Source organism: Sphaeramia orbicularis, chromosome 5 (genome assembly GCF_902148855.1).
Source record: "Sphaeramia orbicularis chromosome 5, fSphaOr1.1, whole genome shotgun sequence".
Taxonomy (NCBI): domain Eukaryota; kingdom Metazoa; phylum Chordata; class Actinopteri; order Kurtiformes; family Apogonidae; genus Sphaeramia; species Sphaeramia orbicularis.
This window is the reverse complement of record NC_043961.1, coordinates 36219947-36237674: the sequence shown is the minus strand read 5'-3', so window position 1 is coordinate 36237674 and position 17728 is coordinate 36219947. Positions and strand designations below refer to the sequence as shown.

Below are 17728 nucleotides of genomic sequence, written 5' to 3'. Positions count from 1 at the left end.
TGTATGTATCAGTGGACAACAACAGTTACCTTTCTAAGCCCTTTCTTTTGTTCTATCACCAGTAAGATATATGTGCTCTACTGAGTGCATGCTGCAGCCTATATTAAACCATTTCATTCCCCTTATCTCTCTGTAGACAGCTGAATTCAAAGCTAGAATAACATCCCGGTGTGTCTTTGTATTCCTAGTCTATCTTTCTAGGCCTTGTGTCTGTTGTCCTATTTTTAGTGAAACCTGGAACACCAGTATCAGTCCTTTTCTTCCCACACATAAAACAAAAGTTGTTCTCCCAAAACAATGGTATAAATGCATCAGCGGAACCAGGTGTTTAGCTAGCAATTGTTGTAGATGTTAGTCCTGCTTGCTCAGTGACACTGTCAGAGAGATTGTTTACAGATATCAGCTTATATGCACATGCCAACCCTCACCTACTGTAAGATGCAAAAAGCCTGCGGATTCTGACATTTTATCACAAACCTCTGGTAAATATGCAGACAAAGTAGAAGTTAAAAGAGAAAACAGTCAGAAAGGCATGCAAACATTCTATTCTATTCTATTCTATTCTATTCTATTCTATTCTATATTATTTGACCATGCCCGTTTTGCTGTTACCACTGCCCACTACCGCTGTAAGAAGCTGTATCATGCTGCTGATCCCCGGGTATTTTCCAGACACAGATAAAGCAGCTTGTCATGCTGAAAAGCAACAGAGTACATCCATGAAAAAAAAAGGTCTGCAAATCTAGGAACAGATGAGCAATCTGAGGTCAGGCTCCGGGCCCACGGGGAAACAAATGGAAGGAGATGAGGGTCAGACTTGTAGTTTGTACACAGCTGTGTTATCCCTGCTAAAGCTCACACGTAGGGCTGTGCAGACTTCTTTTCTGGTACATTTACAGTTTAAGTGTCTTCTACTCTAGTTAGTATATATCTACAATAACTCTATGGCAAAGTTATGCAGCAAAACAAACAAAACCGTCCTTGTTTGACACTAACCCTGATTATTAGTTGTGGAATACCAAATTCCACAGCGTCTACCCATACACATGTTGAGAGTTGTCGAAGCTGCAGTGATACCATATGTCAGGGTTCAAAAGGACAGCTTCTGCCTCATTACACTCGATATCTCAGGCCACAGCTTTAAGCGTTCAACCTCTAAAATGATGATGACTCAATGTTTTGCAGGACTTCTCTTGCTCAGAAAACCTCCCGAGCAACTTGGTCCCATCACTTTTCTGTGAGCCATATTACATGTGGTGTGCACCATGTGTCATACTGTTCATGGATTAGTGAAATCCCCATGAGCACATTTGTCATCCACTTGTTTGGTGCATTATTCTCTGAAGGTAATGAATGTGATGGCAGAACAGATTAGTTTTAGGTTTGAGTAAGTTCCGGCGTTTATGATTATGGCTGGATGTGAGCATGGAGCACCAAGGGTGTTAAAGGTTAAACTTTATTTATTTATTTATTTATTTATTTATTTATACAAAGGGCATACATGAAAAGGTTGTTCTTTGCATTGAGTGTGTACCATGTTCCTGAAAACAATTTGCCTCAGGTATGGCAGGTTTTAATTAATTTGACATCCATAATTAATCAGAAAGTCAGTCCTGTGATGAACTGACGACATGTCCAGGGTTTACCCACCTTCACCCACTGGTAGCTGGGATAGGCTCCAGCACCCCTGTGACCCACTTGAGGACAAAGCGGTTCAGAGGATGAATGAATGAATGAATCAAAAAGCCTAGTTCCTCCATATAAAGTCAATTTTCAAGTGAATCTTTATGTTTATGTTGCATTACATGACCCAATGTATTATTCTGTGTTATATTTGTTGTGTAGTAAGTCCATTAGCTGACCTTACTTTTAGATACTACAGTATGCTGAATTGCATTGTAGTGTTCATTTTTGAGGATGTGTGAAATCGAGGCTCCAGAGGACATGTAAAATAGTTATGATGCGCATGCAAAAACAGAGTAAAAAGCAAGTGATAACCAAGCTTTGACTCACAATGTGTCCGCATTATGTGCCTAGCTCGGCTCATTAAGGCTAAATACGATCGTTAGCTTGTGTTGTTGTTAGAAGCCATGAGTCTAATTAACGACAAGAAACAGCTCAGGTTGATATCATTCACACTAGACTGGAGTGAATTTATTTCTCAAAAGAGCTACTTTCTTTTTTTGTGCTAGAAAAATATGATTTTCTCTCTCCCTGAATCCGGTCATTAATCAGTCTTAGAATAAATACTTTCTAATAAAGTGTCATGTTAGCATTTGTAAAGTTTGCAAAAGGGTCTTGAAGAAGAATATTAAAAAAAATAGAAAAATGTTTTGCTCCACTCCACTCCCTATCTTATAATTTACCGCGGTTCCACTCTCCTGAGCTTCTGTGCAAAATGACTGACAGCTAGATGCCATGCTCTGGGGATCAGGTTAGGAGTCTGGTTTAATTTGGAGAGTTTATCAGCAGAAAGGAAGCGGCTCCTCATTTACAGGATGATCCCCTATAGAAGCAAAACCACAGCCTGTTACAGCACAACGGCATACAGCGTTATTGTGATAAGACTAAACCACTGCTTATTATCTGATCATTACATACTAACAATGTGTGGATTAGCTAGTTTTTCTATAATGATGACCATAAGTGCTTTTCATGCTGTGTTTGTTACTTTTCAATATGCCTGATGCTAAAATGCCAATATTCATTTGGTTCAAATCGTCTATGTGCATCCACACTGCTGCTGCAAACAGCGTTACATATGACTCTCCATCCACAGCTTGACATTGGTTGTGTTGTATAATGGTGTTCCTCACTAAGTACAGACAAGGATTTCAGGTGTCCATGAATACAGCTGAACAACAGGGGCAGAAACAGGACAAAAACAACAGTTATATGGAGCAGCTTATCAAAGAATGAAAAGCTGAAAAGATGAAGAAGTAGGAGTGAGGGGAGAAAAAAAGTGAGGTCAGCGTTCACCACAAAAGCAGAAAAATGAGTGAGATGGAAAAGTGTAAGCGTGACGCCCTCATATTGACAAAGTTTGACATATTACCGAGGCACTACTCGTCCTTTTTAGTTGAGGATTTTTCACGGAAGCTGGTGCTGAAAGACAGGGTCTATCAAGACTATCCTGCTTTTATCACTCACTGCTTAATTCTATGGCCTCGAACACAATCCTCCTGCAGCTTTCATATACAATTACCCTCCTCCCTCTAATGCTGCATTACTCCCTACAGTATAAAGTGACCTATGGTAAATGTACATACAGTACATCCAATGTATTTATTTGATATATGTGCGTCTCTCTCTCTGTCTCTCCTCTTCTGTCTGACTCATTCCTCTTTGTCCTCTCCTCTGTTTCCTCCCTGCTTGATCATCTCTTCAGGTAGATTTGCGCGGGCGCTGAAGTCCTTTTCAAGCTCAGGCATTGGTTTCTAAAATAACTTATTTCCTCATCAGAATCTGTCTGCTGTGTTTAGTTAGCATGACAGCTGCTTTCAACCCAATTAGAAAACACTGATGGTGGCTTTCTGCAATGGAGGCACTCAGTGTAGCTGTTATATAACAGTTCACCCAAGAGACAATGTCTTTTAATATGTCTTTGTCTCTTTCTGGATGTTCATGTTTTCTGTTAGGACAGAACAATCTGAGGAAAATCTGTAATATACATCAACTCTGTTCAATTCAGTGACGATTATATGACTCGTGATAAATACCAAAATAAGCTTGTCACCAGATTTACACAGTTAAACTAAAGATAGCTGTCTTGCAGGGGTTTTTTTCCCCAATGTTTTTATGCTCATATTGTGATGATAATGAAAATGTGATTTATTGGTCAGCATTAATAAGTGTGTGTGTGTGTGTGTGTGTGTGTGTGTGTGTGTGTGTGTGTGTGTGTGTCTGTGTGTGACAGATTGCCTATATGAATCATTTATCACTTTTATTGTCCAGGTTTTTTTTATGTGTTTTCACAAATGAAGAGTTTAAATAGGTCATGAAAACATCAGTGTAATGCAGGTTATGAGCAACACAGTAAAACTACTTTTTAAGGGTCTTTAGGTTTATTTGACTGATATATAGGATGTTATTTTTAATTTCTCTGTATTTCAGTCTCAGAATTCGAGAACCAGTGCCTTTCCTGCCAGTGTAATAGCTGTTCTTCTAACAGTGAAATGGTGACTTCTTCCTTTTGAAGCTGTACTCTGTGGAAATGTGGTGTTCAGGTTCACCAGTGATGAGTATTTTACACATTGTCTGCAGTGAAATTAATCTAGCGTTATGCTGCTTTTATGTTTGTTGTCTGAAATGACGGGGTGATATGTAAAAATGTGCAGGTGTACAGAACTCTTTCATTGTCTGTAAAGTCTCCTGCACTGTTTTTTGTGACAGGCAGGTGGGGCTGTATGCCAGTCCTGGTGATGGTGCAGTGGGCACAGCTCATACCTCAGCTTTGCCCGACTGTGCTCAAGGACATTTTGAGACAGTCACACAGAGAGTGTGCACAGTTCCACTGTGGAGGACAGCAAACTAAGCAGCACTTAATCTAGAGCTCTCAACATTGACACTTGTAAGAGAGCCAGCAGGATAAGTAAAGTGTGAAATGCAGAACTGAAGCTGCAATTATTGTCAAAATATAAAGCACAGTGTTCTATTGTGAATGATGGTTTAGTGTATCCATGTATGATAGTCTTTGCCGTCACACCACAAATGAACCACAGTTACATAAACAAGGGAGATTCATATGCATTGTATTGCATTGCAAGGTACAAATGCTAAAATTTCTCAGGACTGTTCTACATATTTTTCTTGTCTACTGACTAAGGCTGCTGTTTTGAAGGTCTATTAAAGAAGGAACAGTGCTCCCACAGCAACACTAATGAATTAATCCCAATACTTCAGGGTTTATGTTTAAAAGTTCAGTATATGATATTTAGTGACATCTTCCAGTGACACTGTAGATTACATTCAACTGGATACCCCCCCGACACACACACACACATCTGCACCATTGTCTACAGTGGCCACAAAACCATGAAAGGCTCTTATTAGAGTCGGTGTTTGTTTTGTCCATTATGGGCTGTTTGGTTCAGGTGACATTACCTGTGGTCCACACTGAATCATAGGTGATGATGGTAATGCACCTTAATGCTGGATGCTGCCTGCTATAAAATAATAAAACAGGGAAAAAAAGAAAAATGAGAGTCTGTTCTGAGCAACTGTAAAGAGATGGTCCATTATAGATGTGCATGACTTATCTAAACAGATTGTTCTCAACAATTCTCTTCTTTTCTAAAGAAAACATTGTTATTAATATTATTATATTCCATGTCAGCAATAAGATCCTCTTTAATCCCCAAAACTGAGCCATAGATCTTCAATGGACACATTAGAAATTTAAAAAACAAACACACTGGAATTATGAGGATGATGAACTTACTTACATTAGATAAAGTAAACTAAAAAAAGCTGGTAAAACTAATTGTTTTGCAACGGAAACACCATGTTGAGCGTAAACTTTAAGATGTGCTTCATATTTTGATCTGTTTTGGTGTTGGTTCATTAGTGTGGAAGTGTGTCGTAACAGCTGATCCACAGCAGATCCTTCTGGAGGTTTTACAGTAGTTTGTCAAAAGACAAACAGTGGAGTGTGCTGGTCAGCATCTGGTCATCTGGTAGCTTTATGTGTTAATGTGGATTCCATATGGTGCTCAAGTTCATAAAGTCCAATTAAGTGTTCTCGCACTTTAGCTAAAAAAGGTGTTAATTATTGCAAAATCTGCACTTTCTCCCTGACTGTGTGATCATATGTTCGTCATTACTCAATGTCAAGCCACGGGGAGCCTGCCAACAATACAGACAGACTGGCAAGAAGGCAAGGAGGTAGACAGAAGAAAAGCACAGCAGGAGAGTGTTTAATCGGCCCCAGATAGGCAGGTATGCAAGAGGACTACATAAAGACTGGTAGAAAGATTGGGGGTGGTGCTTACGTAATATGTGAGAAAGAGCAAAATCATAAAAACCTTAACCTCAGCACACAACTATGCTCATCAGCGTTTCATCTGTCAGTGCATACAAAACACCAACAGGAGCTGCACTTGGAGCTGACCTCCTTTTTCTAAGCAAAAGGAAATCAATTCTGTATGTTCACATATGCATGTTAGTGGGATTGTGTGTGTGCGAGTGCTTGTTTACATTCTATAAAGGGGAGGGCATCATTTGCTTTGAAGTTAGCGGAGCCATCAGCTGTGTGCCTTACTCTTTCTTACCCTTTCACTTCCTCTGTATTTCTCTGCTTTCCCACATTTATTCCATTTTCCTGCATTACTCTTTCATATGCTCCTCTTTGTTCTTCGATCTTTTAACTTTTGTCTTTTGTATTATAGATCTTCTCCCTTACCCCTTCCTCTCTGTTTTCCTCCCTGTCCCACATTTCGGTTTCTCCCTCTCTTGCTCATGTCATCGTAATTTAAAGATATGCGGCTGCACACCAGCAGAATATAACACCACCACCAACAGTCACTTACAACACTACCAAGATAATCGGATACTGAAAATACAAAGCATTACACAGTGCCTGTTAAATTAGTCAGAACATAATGCACTGATATTCACATGAATTATTTTCCTTTCTTTTAAAACCAGATCAACAAAGAGAAAATTGAATGAAAGATAATCAGCTTGAATCAAAGACAGGGTTGAATCATACATGATGTTCTTTCTTATTTTTCTTTTATTTAAATCCTTACAACCAACCAGGCCAACATCATATATTTTCTTGACTTGCTTGCATATGTGAAATGTTTTTGGCAATAGTTAAATGCAGAGGAATCCATAACCTTTCCACTGTACATGATGAATTCCATTTGGTCACCTCTCACTGGTGTCATATCCCCCTGTATTAAGCATTAATGACAAACGACAGTGTTTCACTAAAATGAAATACCTAAACCTGAGGTATTCAATTCAGTTACACAGTGTTTATATTTAGACTAGAGCTCTTATTGTGAAAGGGAATGACAGAGTCTATTAGATTTGTAATGTGCGTCAATCGGTTATGTCTGTTATGGTTTGGATTGAGAAACTCTTAGTGGCAGAAATTACACACTGACTAGTTAAAGCAGAAATACTCATCATATGACATCTGATGGCAATAATTCACATTGAAATTACATTTCCTGTTTTTCTTTTTTAGTTCTTTAACACATTGACAAACTATCACAACTTAAATGCAGAAGAATATCAGTTTCGTACAAAGTACTGAAAGTCATACTTGAGTAGAAGTACAGGTACCGTATACCAAAAAATGACTTTGGTAGAAGTTCAAGTCACCAACTGAAATACTACTCAAGTTAAAGTCTTTAAGTATCTAGTATTTACTGTACTTAAGTTTATCAGGTAATCTACAATTAAATGTATTCAAGTAATTAAAGCAAAAGTACAAGTAAATGTTAATAGCACGCAAAGGCAGTCAGAATTTTAAATATTATAAAGTTTATCCAAGATTTTAAAGCATGGTAAAGTAAAAGACAATCAGTCAAAATATTGAAAACAATGCCTACATCACACATTTAAAAAAACAAGGATTGAAAACCTAAACAGGAGTAGACTACTGCTGGTATTATACATGTCAGAATTTAAAAAGAAAAAAAAAAGAAAAGTATGAGGCTTATGTGGCTCCTCAAAACATGGAGCCTACATTACACTACATAAACAAAGAATGCAAAGTCTAAACCACTGACATAATACCAACCTGTTTTTAGGCATAACGTCATTCAACTCTCCCTCACATCCACAGAATGGTGATGAGTTGAGTGTGGACCGTCGTTTGCACATGCACATTACACGACTAAGCCCGATGACCAATCAGCTTACTGACTTTGTGGCAGTCACTGGTAATCTCAGTGGTGAAAACACCAAATTTACTTTAATTTATTTTTGTAACAAGTAACAATACTGTGCATTAAACATGTATGGGAGTAGAAGTATGAAACTGAGTCAGGAAATGTAGTGAAGTAAAAGTGAAAGTAAACAGAATAAAAATTACTCAGTAAAGTACAAATTCTCCCAAAACATACTTGAGTACAGTTGTGCAGTATTATTACTTTGTTGCTATACAACACTTAAGTATATATGATTTTATGTCTTTTAGGTCCAGTGTAAATCCTTGTCCCAAATGAGTTAATAAGGTGCGTTAGATTAGTTTGCGTCTTTAGTTCATGTTGGAGTTTGTTTTATGCTGGATGCCAGTTGTTTGCTGATGTTTTGAGCATTGCTCTTGACTCCCTTTGTAATAATGTCCCAGTTGCCTACATGCCTACAACAAACTGATCTCTATGTAGAAGTGTTTGTCTCTTCAGCTCCTTTATCGTGTCAACAGGATGTAATACTAGATACTCTGAGATTAGAAACACAGACAGGTAACAAAAACACCTGCTTTAACAGTCCTTACATTGAGAATCTTTAAATGAGCAAGTGGAAAGTATGTAAGTTTATCCATTTGATGTGATTAATATGTTTTGTTCCTTAACCCTCCTGTATCCGGGTGCGCCTTTTAGGCGCACTTTGCACTTTGTGTTAAAAAACTTCATATTATTTTTTACAATTTAAATAAGTGTAGACTTCAAAAGTTGTTCCTTTTTGCACAGTCTTTAAAATTCTGGCCACCAACTAAAGTTTGCACATTGTAAACAAAAGAAAATTACAAGACTAGCATCTGTCTGCCAAGTGTGCCTAAAATGCACTATTTCTTCCATTTGTTACGTATGATTAGGGCTGACCTTGACTTACAAAAATATAATCAAATTAGAGCAGAAAAATAAATCAATATATAATATTTAATAGTTTGATTTATAGGTGGGCATTTTATGCACACTTGTTGACAGATGCTAGTATTTTTGAACATTTGACCTAGCGCCAAAATAATAATGCAAATTAAGTGTTGGAGTTAATCATTGACATATGCCAGGCTGCAAAAATTAAATAATATGTGATCCACTATATGTGGATATGTGAATTTTTTGTGTTTTTTGCATCCAAAAAAATGGTTTGTTTACATTACAAACACAGCATTTAAAGGGTTAAAAATGTGACAATTATTGAGTATTTGGTATTTTTATTTATGGCTCAAGTTGATGAAATAGAAAAAAGTTTAAAAGAATTAAAAACAAACTGTATGATTTTTTAATTTTTTTTTGATATTATTCCACAAGTGTGCCAAAAAGGCACACTTGGTGCTTAGTAAGGACCTCGGTGGATGGGATACCGGAGGGTTAACTAACCACAGGCAAAACAAGTAAAACAAGTGGTGTCAGGCACAACAAACCCCGCCCCCACACGTATTGTAGCTTATTTTGGCATCAATCCAACTGATGTCATCGTGTCTATGCGTGTGCTGATGTCAGCATATCAATTGCCTCTATATACTGTATGTGCCAAGTTTGAAGCAAATTGAAACAAAACTGATGTTTTTTTATAGATATTTGAAAATTGGCCCATTATAAGTAAATGGCAGAAGAAAAAAGATTTTAAAAATTCATACAAAATTTGAACTCTGACCTACTTTTCCCAGAATGTAACCACATTTGTTCTGAGTCACGGGCAATTTATAAACCCAATTTAGTATGAATTCAACCAAAAGTTTTGCTGGAACAGACATTTGAAATTTTGCCCATTATAAGTAAATGGGGGAAAAAAAAGTTTTTAAATATTTGAAAAAAAATTGAACTTTGACTTAATGTTCCCAAAATGTAGTGACATCTATTCTGGGTCACTGGCAATCTATAAACCCAATTTGGTATGAATTCAACCAATAGTTTTGCTGGAACAGACATTTGAAATTTTGCCCATTATAAGTAAATGGGGGGAAAAAAAAGTTTTTAAATATTTGAAAAAAATGTGAACTTTGACTTAATGTTCCCAAAATGTAGTGACATCTATTCTGGGTCACTGGCAATCTATAAACCCAATTTGGTATGAATTCAACCAATAGTTTTGCTGCTAGAGTGTTAACAAACAAGCCGAACCAAAAACAATACCCCTTGCCTCCTCTTTGGGGGGCAGGGTAACAATCAATATCTCTGCGCCACGCCAGATAATTTATTCATATTTTTGATCTCAGATGTGCACAATCCATTGCCCTGCTGGTTACCACTTTGCCCAGGTAGCTAATTGATAAGCAGCAAGATAAGATAGCATGGTTAAAAACCAGCAGCCCTCTCAGAGTTGAGGTACAGTCCACATACACTGAGACGAGTGGTGATGGAGGCAGTGTTTCACTTTCAAGTGGTCCATCTGGTGCGACAGAGAATTACCTGTGTGATGTCGTTTCTCTCCTCAGCCAGCCACTTGCTCAACCATCCAGGCATATAATCTCTCTCACACACATACACACACACACAATTTCCTGGGAGAGCATTTGTTTGCTTTCATTTGCTGGTTTTGGAGGATCTGACTGGCACACATGTCTGCCTTGGCATGGGCAGAGTATCGCCAACATTGATTGGACTTGATCGGCAGGCGAGGGATGGGACAGCACAAAAGGTTGATGAAAAAACATAGAAGCTGGAAAATGTAATTATTTTTATTTAGCACACATTTATTTTATAATCCACCGACACTAAAACCAGCACAGTTACTGTAGTCCCCTAAACCCATAAAGACCTAAAAATCCACTGGTGATCAAAAGCATCTACTGATCTAAACTGTTTAATAACTTTAGAATCACTAATCCTGTCAATATGTTGAAATAATTGGTGTAAAATGCAGTTTGTCATCTGTTTATGGTCATCAAATGTGACCCATTTGGACGCTCAGCGACACCATAGTGAACACGGAAACACCGTCATCTTCTACAACATTGATTCCCTAATAAAACCAATGAAGTCTGATAAATGAGAGCAGTTGGAGACATTAAGTTAGTGATATATTTGACTGAAAAAGTCACTTTTTTGCAAGTTTTCTCTTTTTTTGATATAATAATCCTCAAATATAATCTCATCATGATGATTAAAGTACATGATGAGTAAACCAAATATAGGAAAACGTGAATGAAATGAAAAAGTGCAAAATTCAGAGGACGATATTATGATAAATGGTGATAAATCACTTAAAGAAGTGATATTTTGCTTTTTTTTTTTAATGGAATTATGCATTTTTAACACATTTCCCTGTGGTCTACATAAACTGTAAATGCTATGCTTGGGTCTGAATTTTTTCTTCATTAATTCAACTCCACAGGTTCATCTTCAACCCTATATCTGAGTGATGACACCAGAAAGGTCATTTTGAGCGCTGGCCTTTTAAATGCACATAACCCCACCCCCTCCTGGTTGTTGGCTGTGCTGCTCTGTGCCGTTCAGCCACTTGAGTTTGTTAATACAACCAATAATTGGACATTTTAGGTAATCGAGTCAAAGTTTGGACATATTTTCAGTTTGGACTACAACCGCTTCTACTGACAATTATGTCGTACTCAGAGAAATGTTTGTCAGAAGTTTTGACCTTATATGTGCAAATGTCGTGGCGCAACTAGTCATAAAACATAACAAATTAAGAAGGAGTTAAAACAGGTTGTAGAAATCCACTTGATTTTTGCCGGGATGAGTAGAAAGATAGTTTTGCAGCACCTGGAGGGTTCAAATTCATTGAACTATTAGGGTCCAAATACACAAATAAATGTACCAAAAACTAATAAAAGTGGGTTTAGCAAAATATGACCCCTTTAAAAATAAAAAAAAAAATAATTTGGGAAGTACCACAAAAGTATCGCTGGGTCTTTATGGGTTAAGCGTCTGTGGAGAAATGTGTAGCAGGTCGGTGGGTTGAATCTGTCCAGGTGACTTTGCCAGGTCTGTCCATTTTTATCACTTGAGAACGGGCGGGCGCTCATTAACAGACAGGACAGCTTCCTGTGGAGTTACAGATGTGTATTCACATGTTGGCAGGACGTCTCACCTCCCCGTTGTGACAAGGTCGGCGCCCTGCTCTTCCAGATAGAACTACTGCCTCTTGAACAAGTCCCATCTGTACCCCCACACTTGGTATTTGTGACCAGACTCCTTACTTATTCTGTCAGTCTTGTCAAACATGGTGCAGGGTGTCCATGTGTCGCAGACAATTTCATCTCCTCAGCTGCAATGTGGATGATTTTTAATTCCAATTTTTATTCCCAAATAGCTATAAATAGGCTCGTCGTGTGCTGTTTAATTTTCAGTGTGCCAGGTTCTTGGAATGGGGCAAATTTCACATTGGCTGTAACAAGCATAAATAATGTATTAATGCTCATGTTACCTTGCTTTTCTGTGAGATTACTGCATTTCAACAATAGCTGGAAAGAGTTTAAAAATACCAAGTGTTGTCGGATGCGTACCGCTTTTGTTGCTTTTTTATAACTTCCTGTGGATCTCCTAGAAGAGATTTATTAATATTATGCATTAGAAGTACCAGCCAGTTTTTGTGCTTTAGTGAGTATCATTATTATTCATTATTTATTAATTTTTTTTTTTCCCAACATATTACAGCACTGATTCAATGATCCGTGGTCTCTTCCTGTGTGGGTGGGGAAGATGGACAGCTGTGTCATAGGTTGATTTAACCCATAAGGACTCAGTGTGACTTCTGTGGCAGATACCAAATGAAGTTTTCTCTCTATTTAACCTTTTGTAAGTGATTTATCGCCATTTAATACAATATTATCCTCTGAATTTTGCATTTTTTCCAGTGGAAATCATCTATTTCCTATTCCTATTTAATTGACTAATCATGTAGATGTTCATAAAACCTCACTGGAAATTCAAAGGTTATTGTATCAAAACAGAAAAAAAAAATTCAGAAATAGTGACTTTTTCAGTAAAAAATATATCATTAACTGAACTTAAACCCAGTGTCTCCATCCACTGTCACTGAGCCAACTTGATGGCTTTTCCTGGTGAATCAATGTTGTAGAAGACGACAGTGTTCCCATATTCACTAAGGAGCCTCTGAACATCCAAATGGGTCGTATCTGATGACCATGAAAAGATGACAAAGTTCATTTTACACCAATTATTTACATGTATTTATAGGATTAGTGGATCAACAGTTTAGATCAGTTGATGCTTTTGGTGGACGGTGGATGTTTGGGTCTTTATGGGTTAATTTAATGATATAAATGACAATTTATTCAGCATAATTTAGAGAGGAGGGATCAATATGAGTGAGCTATGTCACTGCTTTCACTGGTTACAGATCAATAGTGTTTTGTGCATGAAGGCTGTTCAATATGACGAAATCGTACTCTTCTCATTTGCAAATAGGTTTACAGTCTTCCATAGCAAGATGAAAGCAGGACATTTGCACGAGGGCCACACAAACATTTTAAACTGTTCTTGTACTTGTTATATATTTTAAACAGAAGTTTTTCAGATTTTACTGTTATAGTTTATATACCAGAAATTATTCCTTGATTGCATTTGATTATATTACCAATATTTATATGAAGCATGTGGTCTTTTATTTGTTTATTTTGCTTCTTGCAGTAATTTCTGTACCATCATACCAAAGCATTTTGTATGGATATTTCTGATCATATTCACAGCATGGTCTTGTGTTCATTTATTTATTTTTTATTTGCAAGCAGAAACATATTCTTTGTTTATCTTATGTTTAATACCATGATATGTTGTGTTTAACATACACAGTAATTCTAAATAGGATAAAAACTATTCAAATAGGAGTATGTACCTTTTATTTGTTGAATAATACTATCAAAATGTAATAATAAAATGTCTATGTGATCAATTTATATACCACAAAACTATTTACTGATTGAATTTATGGAAAATATACTATATTGTGATATGTGTTGTTATCTGGATAGGAAATGACTTATGTCAGGACTAGGGATGGAACAATTACCGGTATAGTGATAAACTGCGGTAAAATTGCAGACAGTTAGTAATGTCGTTTAAATTCTAATTATCATGATAACTGTGTTTGATTTGTGCACTTTTAGGGGAAAAAACCCTATGTAAATATCTGCTTTTATGTCAAATATTTAAGTATAGTTTTAATTTATAACAATTTTAATTTTATATACCTAATATTTGGAACCAATATTCACTTTTAAAGTCTTTGAAAAGGTTTGTTAAGCATCGTTGTGTTACTTATGCAATAAATTATAGACATTTTTCAAATTGGATTTTATATATGTTTTTTGTGTTTTCTGGCCTTGTGTGTTTATATAGTTGGTTAAAGGGAAAAAAAATAATAGACATATGATATAAATGAAGTTGTGCTGAAAAAAAAGATACCAAACATGGGTATTGTAAACATTTCTTTACACAGTATATAAAGGCAAAACCAAAAGTACTGAAAAACAGAAAAAATAGGCTCAGACCCCTAAGAGTGAATGTTTCTGCCAACAGAAGGTGCATTGTGCCTATTATTTTATTTTTTTATTTTTTTAAAAATACAACTTGGTTAAATTATTTCAGTGTGTACTTTTTGAACATTTGAGCACAATTTCAATAATACCACAATAATAATGATAACCGAGATAATTTTGGTCACAATAACCGTGATATGAAATTTTTATATCGTTACATCCCAAGTCAGGACATTAGATCTTTGCAGGTGGACGTAGATTTCAGATAGATTTGATTCCTGCAGATACTTCACCTGTTGTCACACCATAAATTTATCGGGCTACTAACTAAATACTGGCACTGTAATTTATTCTGATTTATTTTGAAGCTTATGTAAATTTTTGTTCTAATTTTCATCATAGACATGGAGTAAAATTACTAATGCAAGGTGATACCAGACAACAGGCTGAAGTGAAAGTGAGTGGCTGCATAGGAGAGGTCACTTACTGTAGAAATAGAGAGAGAACCAGTGGTGAGATAGCACCAGCTCCACAGTTTAGCCCATCCTTCCCGTGACAGCGCAGCGTTACGTGCTGCCTCTGTGCTCTGTCGTCAGAGCAGCCCCAGCTTCCCGCCCGCGCACAACTCCTCTCTGCTCTGCACCAGAAAGGAGCATCCTCTTCTTTTTGCCCTCCCCTCTCTCTTTCGTATCCTTTCTCCCCCACTCTCTCTCTCTCTCTCCATCAGTCGGCGTGTCCTCAGAATGAGGTTAGCAGCACCGGTAGCAGCAGCAGTAGAAGCAGCAGCAGTAGACAGAGCCACTGTTACTGTAGCAGCCAGGAGAGGCTGTCCTTCAGCTGTGCACCATCTACCGCTGCATTCACACCTGCCCTGAGAACGCAACGCTCATCCCTGTGCTCTCTTTCTCTCTCGCTCTCTGTTCCTCTCCCTTCTCCACCCTCACCTTCTGTCCTCTTTGAATTCATCTCTTGAATTCTTCTCACTCTCTCCCTGTCCCTCCCTCCCTCCCTCCCTCTCTCTCTCTTTCTCTCTCTCTCTCTCTGTAGCAGTGATGGGGAAGACCACCATGTAGAGACAGAGAGGCAGCAGAGGCAACAGCAGAATTGCAGCAATGGGAAGCCACACATGGAGCGGGTCTGGACTGCAGCCGTGGTGAGCCTGAGACCTACAGGACTTGCAACCAACACCATTTCCCTTCTCAGGACCTGACCACTGGGGCTGTCCGACACTCACCTGGATGCTCCCCGCTTGTGTTTCGTCTTTCCCTCCTCTCCTTGTTCTCTGCTGCTCCTTCTCCTCGTCTTCTGTTTCTTCTCTTTGATGGTTTTTGGTCTCCTGATATCTGACAGTCTCTCCTGAAACTGAGACGCCGCTCATCCATTCACCTACTTGGATTTTTTTCCCCTTTATAATCTCTCTACCTGCCTACTTAAGAGGCATTCTTTTTTTTTTTTTTTTTTTAATTTTTTCTTCGCTTGTTGCCTGCTTGATACCTGTTTTGGATTTTTTTTTTGTTTTTGGATGAGACTGAGCTCATCTGTCTGTTGGGCAAGCTTTTTGATTGATCTATAAGCAATAACAAACACTAATCTAACTGACTTGACTAGCTGACATCATGGGGGACATGTCGAACAGCGATTTTTATGCCAAGAACCAAAGAAATGAGGACAGCCATGCAGCAGGCTTCGGCTGCTCCCTCATGGAGCTGCGCTCGTTTATGGAGCTGCGTGGCACAGAGGCGGTGGTCAAAAGCCAGGAGGACTACGGGGGTGTAGAAGGACTGTGCAAACGACTGAAAACCTCACCCACAGAAGGTGAGTCCCTGTGCTTGTCCATGTATGTGTGTGTGTGTGTGTGTGTGTGTGTGTGCATGTGTGTGTGTGTGTGTGTGTGTGTGTGTGTGCACTGGTGAGTATCATATACAGGGTCCCCCCCAGAGGAACATGTTCTATGTTTAACAGATGATGTGATTGAAGACAGATTGTATTTTATTCCACTTTTGATTCAGATGTGCATTCATTATTTATCATATACATCTGTTATATTTGATGTTAATAATGTGAAAGCACAGAGGTGCAGAAACGTTGTAAAGCACCTGGACAAATGCGTAAGCACAGCATCACAACAGCAGACTGGGGAGGGAGTCCCGTTTGAAGAGGACTAATGAAAATTCTGCTCAGCCAGCTAGTGTTAGACCTGTTTAGTATGCATAGAAATCTCTCTGGACAGTTTAGCCCCTCTCACTCCCTCTCACTCCCCCTCCCCCCTGCACGAGCCCCCCACCCTCACTTGTCATTCTCCCATCCTGTCAGCCAATCAGCCGTAGCCCTATTAAGGAGCAAGTCTCTGGGGTAACACGGTAGAGGTTTTGGCCACGTGGGATGTGCTGTGGTGTCTGCAAATATGGACAGGGCATGAGTTGAATGAGAAAGCAAGAAACGGAATGTCCTTATCTGTTTCCTTATTATGCAATACCTATATCTAATCCTACTGGATTTGGATAGTTTAGGTGTATGGAATTACAGTGTTTTTCTTTACTATAGATGATTAATAACGAGCATGTGGTGCAACAAATTTGCTTTCATACGTATTTCGTCACATGCATACACTAGCCTTGCCATGCCATCCTCTTCATTCAGATGTCCATATATCACATTCTTGTAGGATTTGCATTTGCTTCAGTCCAGTGAGCACACAAAAAAGTGACTTCTCAAATAGCAACATGTGTATATTGAATATTTATTACAGTGCTCAAATCATCCATCTCCCCTGACGTAGGGATCATTGATCAGTATTCATGTAGTGTCACCTGTGTGACATCAGAGGTAACCTGTAACCTTATAGGCTGCCGGTCTTAGAAGATTGTGTTTCCTGGTCTTCTCATCCAATAGCACCACTTCTAGGTCAGCTGGTAGTAATACCTGCATCAGACAGTAGCTGTGTGAACAAAAAAGTAGAAAATCTTCCTAGTCACAGAATAAAGAGTAAATAAAAAGCCTTGGAAAAGAGATGGAGATAAATTAAAGCCCAGATGAACACTGATAGAGAATAGGGTGCCTATTGCTCATCTCCATTTTTGTAACATCAGAGTAAGACAAAGCCTGCTGTGGTACAGCGATACAGAAATGAAACTGAGTTAGAACAAGCAATACAATTACCATAACAGACATAAAATTAGAATTTCATTTCCCTATTCTCTTGAGCATCCACATTAGATGCACAACCATTTATGCCTTATCAGTGTGCTTAAACCAGAATCACAGCCTGCAGACTTACAATAAAACTGGAATGAAAGTAATCAAACTTGTAGAAACAGGAATTCTATAATTATTTACATTCTTCTGTTATTGGCAAATGAATTT

General features: G+C 38.1%; 1 protein-coding gene across 3 annotated transcripts in view; it reads left to right on the top strand.

The window, feature by feature from the left end:
- The first annotated feature begins 15951 nt into the window (after positions 1 to 15951).
- Positions 15952 to 17728, top strand: part of atp2b2 (ATPase plasma membrane Ca2+ transporting 2) — a 95551-nt gene continuing 93774 nt past the window's right edge. For 2 of the 3 annotated variants that reach the window (XM_030134290.1, XM_030134292.1), the window contains exon 1: positions 15982 to 16180. In XM_030134290.1, coding sequence (XP_029990150.1) covers positions 15982 to 16180 — 199 coding nt within the window. Of the gene's footprint in view, positions 16181 to 17728 lie in introns of all 3 variants that reach the window. The other variant, XM_030134291.1, reaches the window with a different exon arrangement.